Source organism: Calonectris borealis, chromosome 7 (genome assembly GCF_964195595.1).
Source record: "Calonectris borealis chromosome 7, bCalBor7.hap1.2, whole genome shotgun sequence".
Lineage (NCBI taxonomy): Eukaryota > Metazoa > Chordata > Aves > Procellariiformes > Procellariidae > Calonectris > Calonectris borealis.
The window spans coordinates 18,363,147-18,375,759 of record NC_134318.1 but is presented as its reverse complement, the minus strand read 5'-3'; the positions used below and the strand labels follow the sequence as shown (position 1 = coordinate 18,375,759).

Here is a 12,613-nt window from a genome sequence, read left to right as displayed (position 1 = left end):
ACTTCAAGTAAACATTTCCCTGATGTATCTGAATACAATACACAAGTTTTGAACTCTCTTCTTTTGTTTGGTGTCGTGGTTTAACCCCAGTCAGCAACTAAGCACCACACAGCTGCTTGCTCACTCCCCCCGGTGGGATGGGGGAGAGAATCAGAAGGGTGAAAGTGAGAAAACTCGTGGGTTGAGATAAAGACAGTTGAATAGGTAAAGCAAAAGCTGCGCGCGCAAGCAAAGCAAAACAAGGAATTCATTCCCTGCTTCCCATTGGCAGGCAGGTGTTCAGCCATCCCCAGGAAAGTAGGGCTCCATCACACATAACGGTTACTTGGGAAGACAAACGCCATCACTCCCAACATCCCCCCCTTCCTTCTTCTTCCCCCAGCTTTATATGCTGAGCATGATGTCATATGATATGGGATATCCCTTTGGTCAGTTGGGGTCAGCTGCCCCAGCTGTGTCCCCTCCCAGCTTCTTGTGCACCCCCAGCCTCCTCGCTGGTGGGGTGGGGTGAGGAGCAGAAAAGGCCTTGACTCTGTGTAAGCACTGCTCAGCAGGAATGAAAACATCCCTGTGTTATCAACACTGTTTCCAGCACAAATCCAAAACACAGCCCCGTACTAGCTTCTATGAAGAAAATGAACTCTACCCCAGCCAAAACCAGCACACTTAGTTAAATCATAATATGAAGCTACTTTATCTTTGAAGGCTCATCATGGGAAGTATCTGGAAAGGGTTCTTGTCTCCCCAGTCTTTAAATGATCTTGTGGTTGAAGGTTACAATACATGAGCTTCCTGTCTCCAACAGGGTAACAGATGGGAGAGGGGGAAAAAAAAAGGCAAAAAGAAAAAAAAAGGAAAGGGGGGGGGAAGGGTGGGAAAGGGGGGGAAGGGGGGGAAAGGAGGGGAAGGGAGGGAAGGGAGGGGAAGGGGAAGGAAAAAAGGAAAAAGGAAAAAAGGAAAAAAGGAAAAAGGAAAAAGAAAGAAAAAGAAAAAAAAAGAAAAAAGAAAAAAAAAAGAAAAAGAAAAAAAAGGCCAAGGTTTGCATAAATCAATCAAAAAAGTTAAAGTACTCTTTAAACCTAGCACAGTGGAAAAAGACCTCCACAACTGGAACTCTACTAGGATAATTTGAAATTCATGGTAGCAGGAAAAGTAGACATCCAGAGGGACTACAGAATACCAAGTATACATTTTAATACAAAAGCATATAGAAAATATGGGTAAATCTTGATAAAGATCAGGCTCTTTTCTAGTGGGTTCATGAGTCATTACATAAACAATCTAATAGAGTGTGTAGAGAGTGACTTATGTCACTCATGATAATATGACGTGCATCACTCATAATGACATACATTACTCTCTCTATATACACATATACATACACAGAAGCACTTCATACAAATTAATTATTTGTACCAGTTCCAGTCAGTGGCTGCTGATAAGACCAAGAGCAGGTGAGCAAATAAATCTGCTGCTCACGGTAGTGGATACCACTACCATTACTAGGATGGTAGTGAGAACGTGAGCTGAATATTTAACAGTGTTTGGTTGCTGACCTGTCAGTCTGTTATGAAAATACTGAATGTAAGAAATGTCAATGCAGAACACTACATTGATTTTTCTCTGTATTTCCCACATCAAATACTATCTTGGTTCACGAGATGGTTCCTGATTTGAAATGCAATGGAAGTGCTGTGAAGTGTTATGGAATACATCCTACTGCAATACACACTAGGCCAAAATAGTTTCATAAATATTTGTCTTTCGTTAATTTTGTGTACTTTTAACCTGCTAAACAAAACTATCACTCCACTGTTTTTTCTGGCTTCCATAAAGCTGATCTTGTTGGAATAAGAAAACTAAGTAAGGATGTTGTTCCTGTAAGAGCTCTACTGAAGGTTTTAAGCACAAAGAAACTAAGCTTGCTTTATAGAAGTGGGCATTGTTAGTTTTCTAGGTATGGACAGGAAACATGGCTGCCACATATACAGAATTTTGAATTAATAAACCAAAATTTGTCCAGCAATTACTAACCCCCTAGTTATTGTTTGTACCAAGTGTAGTAAAATCCAGGTTATCCAAAACTATGGTGTAAGCATTGGTAACGGTAACATAGGCCTCCATACTTTAAATGCATTAAAGAAGAAAGAACTGTGGGAAGCTGCAAGGCCTCTGTGCTGATCTATGGATACTTTTCTACTGAAGCAGCCTTTTCATACTTGTGAAAAGGTTGCTGTCCACTGAGATGAAGTTAGGGAGCGCAGTGGGACATCTGTTTTCACGTGTTGGCTCTTGCTGTCTCACAGGTGTGCCTGAGGAGGCTATTTAGCACACATTCGTTGGCTGGCTGGAGGCAGTGGGAGCGGCCAACCTTTTGCTGGGGGGGCCCAGAGGAGAGTTTCTGAGAGCACTTGGAGGAAAGTGTAAAATATAGGAAACATCTCTGGCAGAATCAGATGGAGTCTGATTTTAATCACAGTCAGAAGATGGAAAGCTTCATTTAGAGTCATGTCAGTCTAGAAGCTGTCTTGTGGCTTGGCCACTACCTGAGCTGAGCTTAGGTTTGTGGAGTCTAAAATTTGACACCCACCTGCAATAAAATCCTGGGTTCAGGCAAAAGTTCTTAATTTGACTGGTATGGACTGATCCAGCATCACTGCTTCAGAGAGGCAGAAAACTGTACTGGTCATATTATGTGTGGCTTAAGTCTTGAGAGTTCAAAAGTGCCTAAGATTTACCTCACCCTCTGAGACAAGTCAGAAATCTAGTCGAAAAGAATGATACAAAGATAGAAGCAAGAACTTGACAGTTACAGGTAGCCCATGCTGTTCTTGCTCTGTGAAAGACTGGCTTAATTTGGAGTCACTCTCAGACTAGGAAGTGCTACTACTATGAATATATCCAGAAGCGAAATAGTCTGTTGTGGAGCTGAGACAGAATGCAGACAAGTGCTGAGTGACACCTACTCGCCTAACTTAGTTCTCCTTTGTCAGGACAGTGAAGTTTCTAAAATTTCTGTCATTAGCTCCCCAAACAGTCTGTTATAAAAACATACAAAAAATTTCATGACAAATGTGGGAATATAGTTATAAACCATGCAACAATAGGCTGCACAAATACAGAGATAATGACATCTCTATAATTTTGCCTTTTATTAAAACATGGCTATGACATTTGATTGAATGAGTGACTTCAAAAATAGAACCAACAGCAAATGGGCCCAATTTAACATATATTAAGAGAAGTGGACACCTTTCATATGCAGTTTCCACTGCTAGGTCACAAGTGTGAACCCATAGAGGCAATCCTACCCCCCCCAGGAAACTTTTTGGGTGGAGAATGGTGAGCCTAGAACCTGGGTGAATGTTAGTCTTGCATTAGTAAATATTAGAAGGCCCACTAGAAGATTCTGTGCTAGTGGGGAATAGTTTGGCTAGTTTACTCTTCAGTCAGCATCATCCACACCTGGTCCAATAATATCCAAGGGCACAATGTGATAGGAATTACATTCATGTATTGAAAACATATTAGTGGGAATATGTTCACACAGTACACACACATATACTCAGAGTTATAAATAAAACTTGCAGACTGATATTAACTTCTATTTCTATCTAATTCTTCACCCTGGTGTTGACAACAAAAGCTTGAAATTCTTCAACAATATTGAGTGTCCCATCCCCAATGAAAGAGGAGATGTTTCTGCACTCTCTTTATGTTTGTTATCCAAATCATATGGCAGCCTATTTACCAAAGAATCACATTCCTAGACTGGCAATCAAGACCAATAACCTGAGGAAGCAGCACATCTCATTTAGTTTCAGGGTTTTAAAATGTCATTAACTACATGAATTTTAAAAGCTAAACTACAAAAACTGTTCTCAAAGTCTGTATATCACACTAAGCCTGTCCACTGATTTTATTTCCCCTTCACAAACCAATGCAACGGACTTTTTGCTGTCCTTTGGTTCTTCTGGAAATTGAATAGCCAATTCTTACGGTAATGAAAATACCTATGCACCAATCTCATTAATATGTAACACTACATTTTAACTTTCAATGTGCTTTAATAGATTTTAATAGAGTTATTAAACCGTTGGAAAATTTGAGATAAATCTTTTTCCTTAATTTAAACTAGGAAACACAGTTAATTAAGCCTCCAGATAATCAAATGCTTGAGGAGAGCTTCGAAGTTTAGACGTGTTTCTAAATCTCAATAATCGCCCTTTCTTTATTGATTATTTTATCTCAGCTCTACCTGCACAGTTAAATGACTGTCAGCTTCATGTCAATTACCGTCTCAGTCACATGTTTCTAAGAACTCCTATAGAAACTCTATGTTTGACAGTGGTTTGGCACGGAGATTTAGTTTTCATGATTGTAGGTAGTATAAACAGCACAAATTACCGTTCATTCTGAATATAATACAAATTCCTACAATATGTTATGAGATTTTCAATTTCAAGATATCCAGGCAAAGTTTTGTGCTTATGGTAATAAACACTTTCCCTCAATAACCTAGTCACAGTCTAGTTAACACAGTGGGGGAATGGATTGTGAGCCCCTTCATTTGACTAGCAAATTGAAGACTGGGCTCTGTCATAGCTACATTCGAGAAAAAGACAGGTTTCTAAATGGATAACATTTGTCTAACGGTTGTTTCTTCCTCATTCTTACGCCATAACCTATGTTTATGATACTGTAAAAATCAGAAAAGGTGGGAGAAATGAGAGGAGTTAAAGCAAAATCATTCTCCTTTACATAAGAGATAATATCTTCATCCTTTATTTCCTCCTCTAAGAACGGAGTCTGCAGAAGTTTTTCTATGTTATCTAGTTAGACATCAAACTCTTCAGAGTAGGGTCTGTTTCTTTTTAAGCACTTGAACAGTGCCTAGCAAAAGCTGTCCACAGTCTTTGTTGTGACCTTTTGCTATGGCTGTAATGAAGAATGATGCCAACAGAAGAGGAAATATGACTGTGCTAAACTATCCTGACTATGTTTGTGGCCACAGTATTTACCATAGAAACCTTGTGCGTACAAATCTCTCATTCACAGAATCATTCTAGGACAAATATAAGGATTTCTCTAGAAACAAAGTTGTAGCATGGCTTATGCTATGGTTATATACTATATGCTTTAAATACTCCTTTCTCATTACAGAATAGACATATTTTTTCTGACATATTTCACTTGTTAAAAGTGGTTTGCAACCAGTTCCACAGAGCTCTGGATGCCACACTGCTTATATGACTCTACTACATCTGTTTCAATTAATGAATAGTTTCCTTGGAATGGGACATAAGCCAAGACAGTGACACTGACAACCACTATTCAAAGAATGGGAATCATTAGAAGAAACAATAGGACAGCACTTACAAGTAAATAATTCAGTTTAAATGGATTGCTGATGAATTTGTTCAACACTGAAAACATTTATGCATTCATTTACAATCACTTAATTCCAAATCTCTTCTGAAAACAGGCATTACAATGTTTGGAATGCTTCCATGCAGTGATTGCTTTAATGTTTATCTTATTGGATCCCATCTGATGTAGCAACATTAGGACTGTAGCGGAGTGAAAAGGTCTCCTGCAGAAACCTTAGATTTCACTTGAGAGAAGGCAAATACTTATGTATATTAATACGTATTTCTACTTACTCACAAACTGCAGGGAAGGACAAACCCACAAAGGCACTAGACAGATATTCTGTATACATTTCATTTGCAACTCCTTCCAGGTAGTATTTCTGCCACGTATCCTCCTCAATCTAAAACAAAGAAACACAGATGCAGAGTTCTGAATAAAACCAAAAGCTTTCTTTAAAATTTACAAATAACTGCTTAAACATGAATCAGATTTTAACAAATAAGTCAGTAGACTGTTATGGCAAGTAATATTGCTTATTTTTACAGGATTTCCTGGAATACAAAAAAAAAAGTCCATGCAGTCAGTAAATCAAGTACCCTATGTAAAAATAACACACTCAATTCTTGGCAAGCACATTCAGCATGAGGTGAAATAAGGCTGTAGAGAGCTTGAGGAAAAAAGTTTCTCAGTTTTCTCTTTCTGAAAATTCTCTAGTGAAATGGATGCATTATATTGTTATTTGAGTCTCTCTAACAATGTTTCAATTATTTTCACCTTGTTTAGAAGTCCATCAGCATTTAAAACTCATCGTTTAAAATTATAATTTTTTTTCTTCTCTGCATCTATAACTAACAAGGAAACATGAGAAACATATTGAAACAATTTCTTCAATGGTCATCAGTGCTTTAGGACAACCACTGAAGAAAACTGTTATTGCTCAATTCAGAGATATTTTACTGTTGAAGGTATGAAGGAAAACAAGTCAGAGGTGCTACAGGACTACCATCAAAAGCTCAATATATTTGCCTAATCAGAAGTTTCTAGTGATATTTGAGATGTGCATGCAATCCCACCTAGCTTGCAGCTGCTGCCCTGGGGGTCTGTGGATGCTGTGTCATATCTATAAAGCTTATGTCTCAGACACTCTACAAGGTCTTTCAATTAGCATCAAACACCTACATTAAGGTAACTGGATCAAGCCGCTTAGTATCCATCAGTAGGAACAGCACTATAATTCAGAAGAGCAAATAAAAAGCTAGCTGATATGACTGGAAATATAGCATATGCTGAACCTGTTCACTGTTGAAATCCCAGTTCTCTATACAGTAATTTGTGCCCTCATCCAAAGTTTGTTTGAGATTTGACTGTCATTCCCAATGAGACCTTCCTAGGCAAACTACGGAAACCACCACAAACACACAGCCTGAAATATCTAAGGCTTCACGTCAAACAGTTGCTTCCCTATTTATTACATCACATTAAAATAGAGCAAAAATTTCAACCACAATGGGACATTCCTGCGTGTAATTATCTCTTTGGCTTTATTCACTAATTGTGTTATATAAATTCTGCGAACAGAGAAATTCATGCTTGCAAGAATTACACACAGCACCAAAAATGTATGTATGATAATACAGTATATATGAAATTAGCGAGAAACATGTCAATTACATCAGACTAGCAAAAATAATGTGTTTTTTTTTTTACATTACTACATTTTCATCAGGAAACAAGTAAAAAGAGAGAGATTGAGAGATCAAAGATTTTAATTTTCTTAAATAAGGCACATGATTTTACGAATCATGGAAATATTTATCTTGTAATTTAGTTCATGTATAAAAGCTATATATTATTCTTTGCAGAAAAATAAACTCAGTTCCACTGTTTAGGTAGCCCCATTCTGGTCTTCATCTTACAGAGCAGAAAGTAAGACAGTATCGAGTTTAGGTGTGAAGGCCATATAAAAACATTTTTTTAAAAACTATTGGTAGAGATTTGCAAAGCTACCTGAAAAGATGAATTACCAAATACCGACTGTTTTGAGAAGGACTTGGATAACTATATATCTCTTAAACATTTCACAAATTGTCTTTTTCTGATATCCCCAGCTCTTCCTGAAGCTCAGTCTATGTTGTAAAGAGATGATGATAGCAATCCTAGCAGGAAACAGAGCTGCAGCCAGGCCCAATGAAGTGGCAAAAAGGATGCTTCAGGAACATCCATCCTCATAAATTACTGCAGGTAAGGCTCAAGTGCTTTAATCTACACTGCTGATCTTGCTTGCCTAAAGTCCCAGAGCCAGTGTAATGGCAACCAGCAAAGTATGAGCCAGCTTTTTTTTCCCATTACATAGAGAACTCTCAGCATTTCAGAAATTCTTATCAAAGGATTCAGTCCAATAAGATAAACAACTTATGACCGCTTTAAAATTTTGTGCAGCTACATTACTGCCCACTATGCCAAATGCTTTGGATAATATCCAGTCAATGATTTTAATGGTATGAAATGCCTTATGGCCGCAAAACATAGGCCTGTATATTCTTTATGGTAAAAGCATTACAGTATGTTAGGAGGAGTGTGGGGTTTGTTATGAACATATATTCCAAACAGCAATATTAGTGTACATCTCTGTCAGTAGTTAAGAAAAGAAATTAATACATGGGGTGTAAGCGACTTGGGTAAAGGTGTCCAAATTAATTTTTCAGCTATTCAGCAATAAATCAAATTCAGAAAAGCATCTTTAAGCAACAATTTGTCCTCGCCTGTTGTGTCAAACTACAACTGTTTTAAAACAGCATTAAAGCAAGAGGTTCTTGCATAACATACAGGACTTAAAGGAAAACTCACCATGTAAATTCAAAAAAGGATAAAAATTTAAGATGGGAAAAATTAAAGCACATACTCTAATCACCAGACAGACATACTCTAATCACCAGTGTGACAAACAACACACTCTATGCATTTATGATAGATCCAGCAACTGGCTTTCTGCCTCTTAAATTTAAAAATGAACTCATGCCTACATAGATATCATTCAAGACTTTTTTCTGGATATTAATTCTATTTTTCCTTTAACTGGTTTGTTTACATTGTTGTTTCATTAGTTGTAGTTCTTATTCTACTCTAAATTGTGCTTCTAAACAAGGTATAATCAGATGAAAACGTTAAGTGTTTAACAAAACTTTAAGTAATTTATTTTTAAATTTTAAGTTAAATCTTTATGAACTTTTTAAAACTTACATGCTTTAGGAAATAAAATTTTATAAACACAAGCTGTAAAAGCAAACTACATTTTAAAAACAACAGCTGTAATGGTTACAGAGTCCTACTCATTCTCCAAGAGTCTAGAACAGATTTTTGTTATTCTTTCTTATACATTTTTACTAAACACTTAATATTTTCTAAAAGTTTTAAATTTAGTTCTGTATTCCATATTCTTACTCCAGTTCGAAATCATGAAGCTCACAAAAACCCCATTAAAAAAGTATTCTATAGAAATACAGTGATGTTGCTCTTCCTACTTCTTTTTTCTCTCTTTTGGAGAGCTGCCTTCATCCCCGCTTCCCCTGCCTGCAGTTCCATAAGTCTCTGCCCTTGACTCTGCCTCTTTGCTTCTCTTCTCTACCATATCATTACCTAAGGTCACCCACAATACCAACCGAACTGTTTCTCTAGGCTAATGTCCTGTGTATCTTGCTTTCTATTTCCCTCTTAACTCCTTTATCCAAATGGAAATGTCGGCCTGCCTAACTGACAGGTGCTGGAGGATGTATAGCCACCAACTGACAGTGCTTTCACCGATAGAGTTCTTTATCTTCCCCATCAGCAGTGTTACCACCTCCTCTTTCAAACTCCTCTTTTAGGCTCATAACATGGTTATGTTCTTTGCCTGCTTCAACCCAGTCACTTATTCTGTGCTTAAATCATACAGACAACTTGTCTTCCCATTAATCAGGATAATCTGTGAAAAAATGTCTAAATCATGTTAGAAAAAATGTCACCTTTAAAAGCTTTAAGAGACAACAAGGCCAACTCCACGTCAAACTAGCATTTTATGGATAGCCAGTAGCAAAAAAGTGAGGGATTCAGTACTGTCATACATACTAAGCTCAGCGAGCAAAACCAGGATTATATTATTCATTACCAGGAAATAAAGCAACAGCCACATTAAAAGGCTTCGAGAAAGGGAATTACAGCTGAGCCTCTACGGTTGCAGAAGCACATGTCAGGAGTGTAGTGTCCTAGCAGCATACATAAGAGCTACAACTCTGCTGTCTAACTTAAGGAAGTGTTTCCATACCACATCCACACATGGCTTGTACTGAAATGCTATAATAATAATAATAATACTGAGCTTTTCAAACTCTTTTACAACTTAAAAGCACCTCTTCCCTGTAATAGTCTGATCCACAGTTCGTTTAAACCACTCAAACATTCTCTACTGATTCTGACATGCTTAGGATCATTATCTGAACAGCACAAAGCAGAAAGAAACAGTGTGTTTTGACGTAATGATTTCAGTTAGGGGAAAAAAATCAAAATAAATTTCAGATCATATCATTATTACGTTATAATATTATATTCTTAAATAAAATTTATTACCTTGTCATATTATATTATCAAATATTACTATTACTTTTATATTATATTATTAGATATTATTTTATAGTATAATATAACTTTCATTGGAATTTGGTGTGACACAAATCTCTCTTGGACAAACAATTTTCCAACATTAAAAAAAAAAAAAATCTGAATTCCACAGCTATTTTGACAGGTCTTTTATAGTATTTTATATAAGTTTGCATTTTTATCCTACAGGCTGAGTACTAATTTGGGATTCACTGATCTTTTCCCCATACTAAACTAGTCAAAAGGCATTCTTTCAAAAGAATGTTCTAAAGAACAGAAGGATTGGAAACTTTTTAAGAAACCAATGAAATATAAATTACAATGAATTTATTTCTTTTAAATTTTCTTCTCCTGTTGATAGGCTGCCAGGTGACCAGTTACTTTAGTTCTGGAGAAGTAAACAACTGCAAGAATAAATTGCAATATGGAGATGTTCCAAATCACACACTCCCTGACAAGTGGGTTGCAAACAATCAAGAGAAATTTCTTCCACAGAAATTGTTTCACCATTCAGAGACCATGTGGGATGCTAAAAGGGATTTGCATTGTGTTATTCTCCACCACACACAGAGAAGTCACATCACATTTTTTATAATCCTTTTATTTATGTTAAGCTTGCAAATGTTGCTGATCAACATCTCTTCATATACAGAAAACAGATAAAGTGCAGGCTTGGTAAAAAATAAAAGTGATGATAACAAGGACATGTTTGTAACTTATGTTCTATTTTGTGGCTTTTTTTTTTTTGACAGACACCACCTGGGGTTGGAAAAAATATACAAATACATTACATGTTTCTCTTTTCTATTTTCTTCCCTTGCTTTCTTTTCTTTAGGCAGATATTTTGCTTTGGAGGAACGAACTGCAGATCAGACTTATAGTTAAGTGCTCACCCTTAGTCAAGGACCAAGAAAGGACTGGAAAAAACCAAACTCATTCACAAAGCAGCGATCAAGCTTCATAGATACTGGTTAGTGTTAAGTTAACCTTCATGAAGTAATTGGAATGTTTAAGATATGTTCTGTTAGGATACCATGAAATGTTGATTAATGAATTTCAAGAATTGCTGATATTTGGGATGCTATAAAATGTTATAATAAGATAATGATAATAATGGACTAAAGATGATCTTTGCATTTTATCTCCGCCTGAACCATGATGTTTTCCCTGTGATTTCAAAGAGAAACATGGTCACCTGTCTGGTATTTTTTGAAAGGCAATACCTGCTGGTCTGCTGGAAATGAAACAATTATTAAGAACCTCCAGTGTTCAATATTGCTTTCCTAATTCCTTGAGTCTTGCAGTTACCCTGAGTTTTAATAAAGGTTCCACAGATAAACATAACCAGTTTCTCCCATGATCCGTGACATTAAGGTACTAATTTCAAAATCCTTAAAGTGAGAAAAAATACTTTAGGACTCACTGTGTTCTTGACTAATTTAAGCCTTCATGATGATATTTTAAAGTCTGCTGCTGCAGTTAACCTCAAAAACTGAATCCCTAAACAAATCTGATTCTTCATAACGTGTGTTTATTTTCCTTTAAAATACTTAACCATAACTTAAGTGATTGTTATCCAGTCCATCTCCAGATGTACTGATACCTATCTACTATTTACCCATACTTATCTATACATTAAGAGTAAGTTGCCAAAACTTAGCTGTTAATGTAGAGATGAAAAAATCTCCCCCATATGCACTTACAAAATGGATGTTTCACATGCGAGTTGCCGGAAAACAAGGGGGAATAGTTAAATGTTATGTAAACTTTATAGAAGCAAAAAGAGCTGAATTTGGGGCGAGTTTGGTTCAAGATGTTACTAATCAAGGTTACCACAAATGTCATTCAGTAAAACTATGAAAGTTATTTACCTGGTTAGTGAAATTTATACCTTGATTTTAGCCTACCTGAAAATATTGCTTACAAAGACAAAAACAACCTTGATTTTAACCTGAAAAACAAGGAAAAACCTACAGTAGTTTCAATTTTATGGCTTTAAAGATAATTTTGTTTCTGCAAATAATTACTGGTCTATCCTATTTCAGCTCCTGACAGCTGGATACTTGTATTTTCTACCTTTGTACAGTACAGACTAATACAGTTGAGACAAAGAGAATAGATTTCATTTCAGTGGAAAGTTTTCTGTGGTAAAGCTTTGCTTGTTGGTCGAACAAACACATTCCAGCAGAAAGCATAAATCTATCTTTATTAAGTATTGTGGGTTCCAGGAAGCCAAATGTGCTAGTTTAGTTCTTATATCAGAAGGTGACCACAGGCTCCTGTTCATCGTTAGTTACCTCTGTGGATAACTGCCAGTTTGAGAAGTTAGGAATTTAGATCATAGAATCACAGAATGGTTTGGGTTGGAAGAGACCTTTAAAGATCACCTAGTTCCGACCCTCCTGCCATGGGCAGGGACGTCTTTCACTAGATCAGGTTGCTTGAAGTTCCATCCAACCTGACCTTGAGCACTTCCAGGGATGGGTCATGCCATCCACAGATAAAACCTTTATTGTTTACCAGAAAATACTGCCTTGGTAACAAAAATTGTGAATAATTAAGCAGTCAAATACTGCTTTGGAATGAGGGGATGTGTCTTTGCTGGCAG

The 12,613-nt window shown here is 36.6% G+C and overlaps 1 protein-coding gene across 10 annotated transcripts in view; it reads right to left on the bottom strand.

Annotated features, from left to right (window-relative positions):
- KCNMA1 (potassium calcium-activated channel subfamily M alpha 1) overlaps positions 1-12,613 on the bottom strand; it is a 526,570-nt gene that overhangs the window by 130,338 nt on the left and 383,619 nt on the right. For all 10 annotated transcript variants that reach the window (XM_075154402.1, XM_075154386.1, XM_075154389.1 and 7 more), the window contains exon 15: positions 5,664-5,773. In XM_075154402.1, the coding sequence (XP_075010503.1) occupies positions 5,664-5,773 (110 nt within the window). The remainder of the gene's footprint in view (positions 1-5,663; positions 5,774-12,613) is intronic.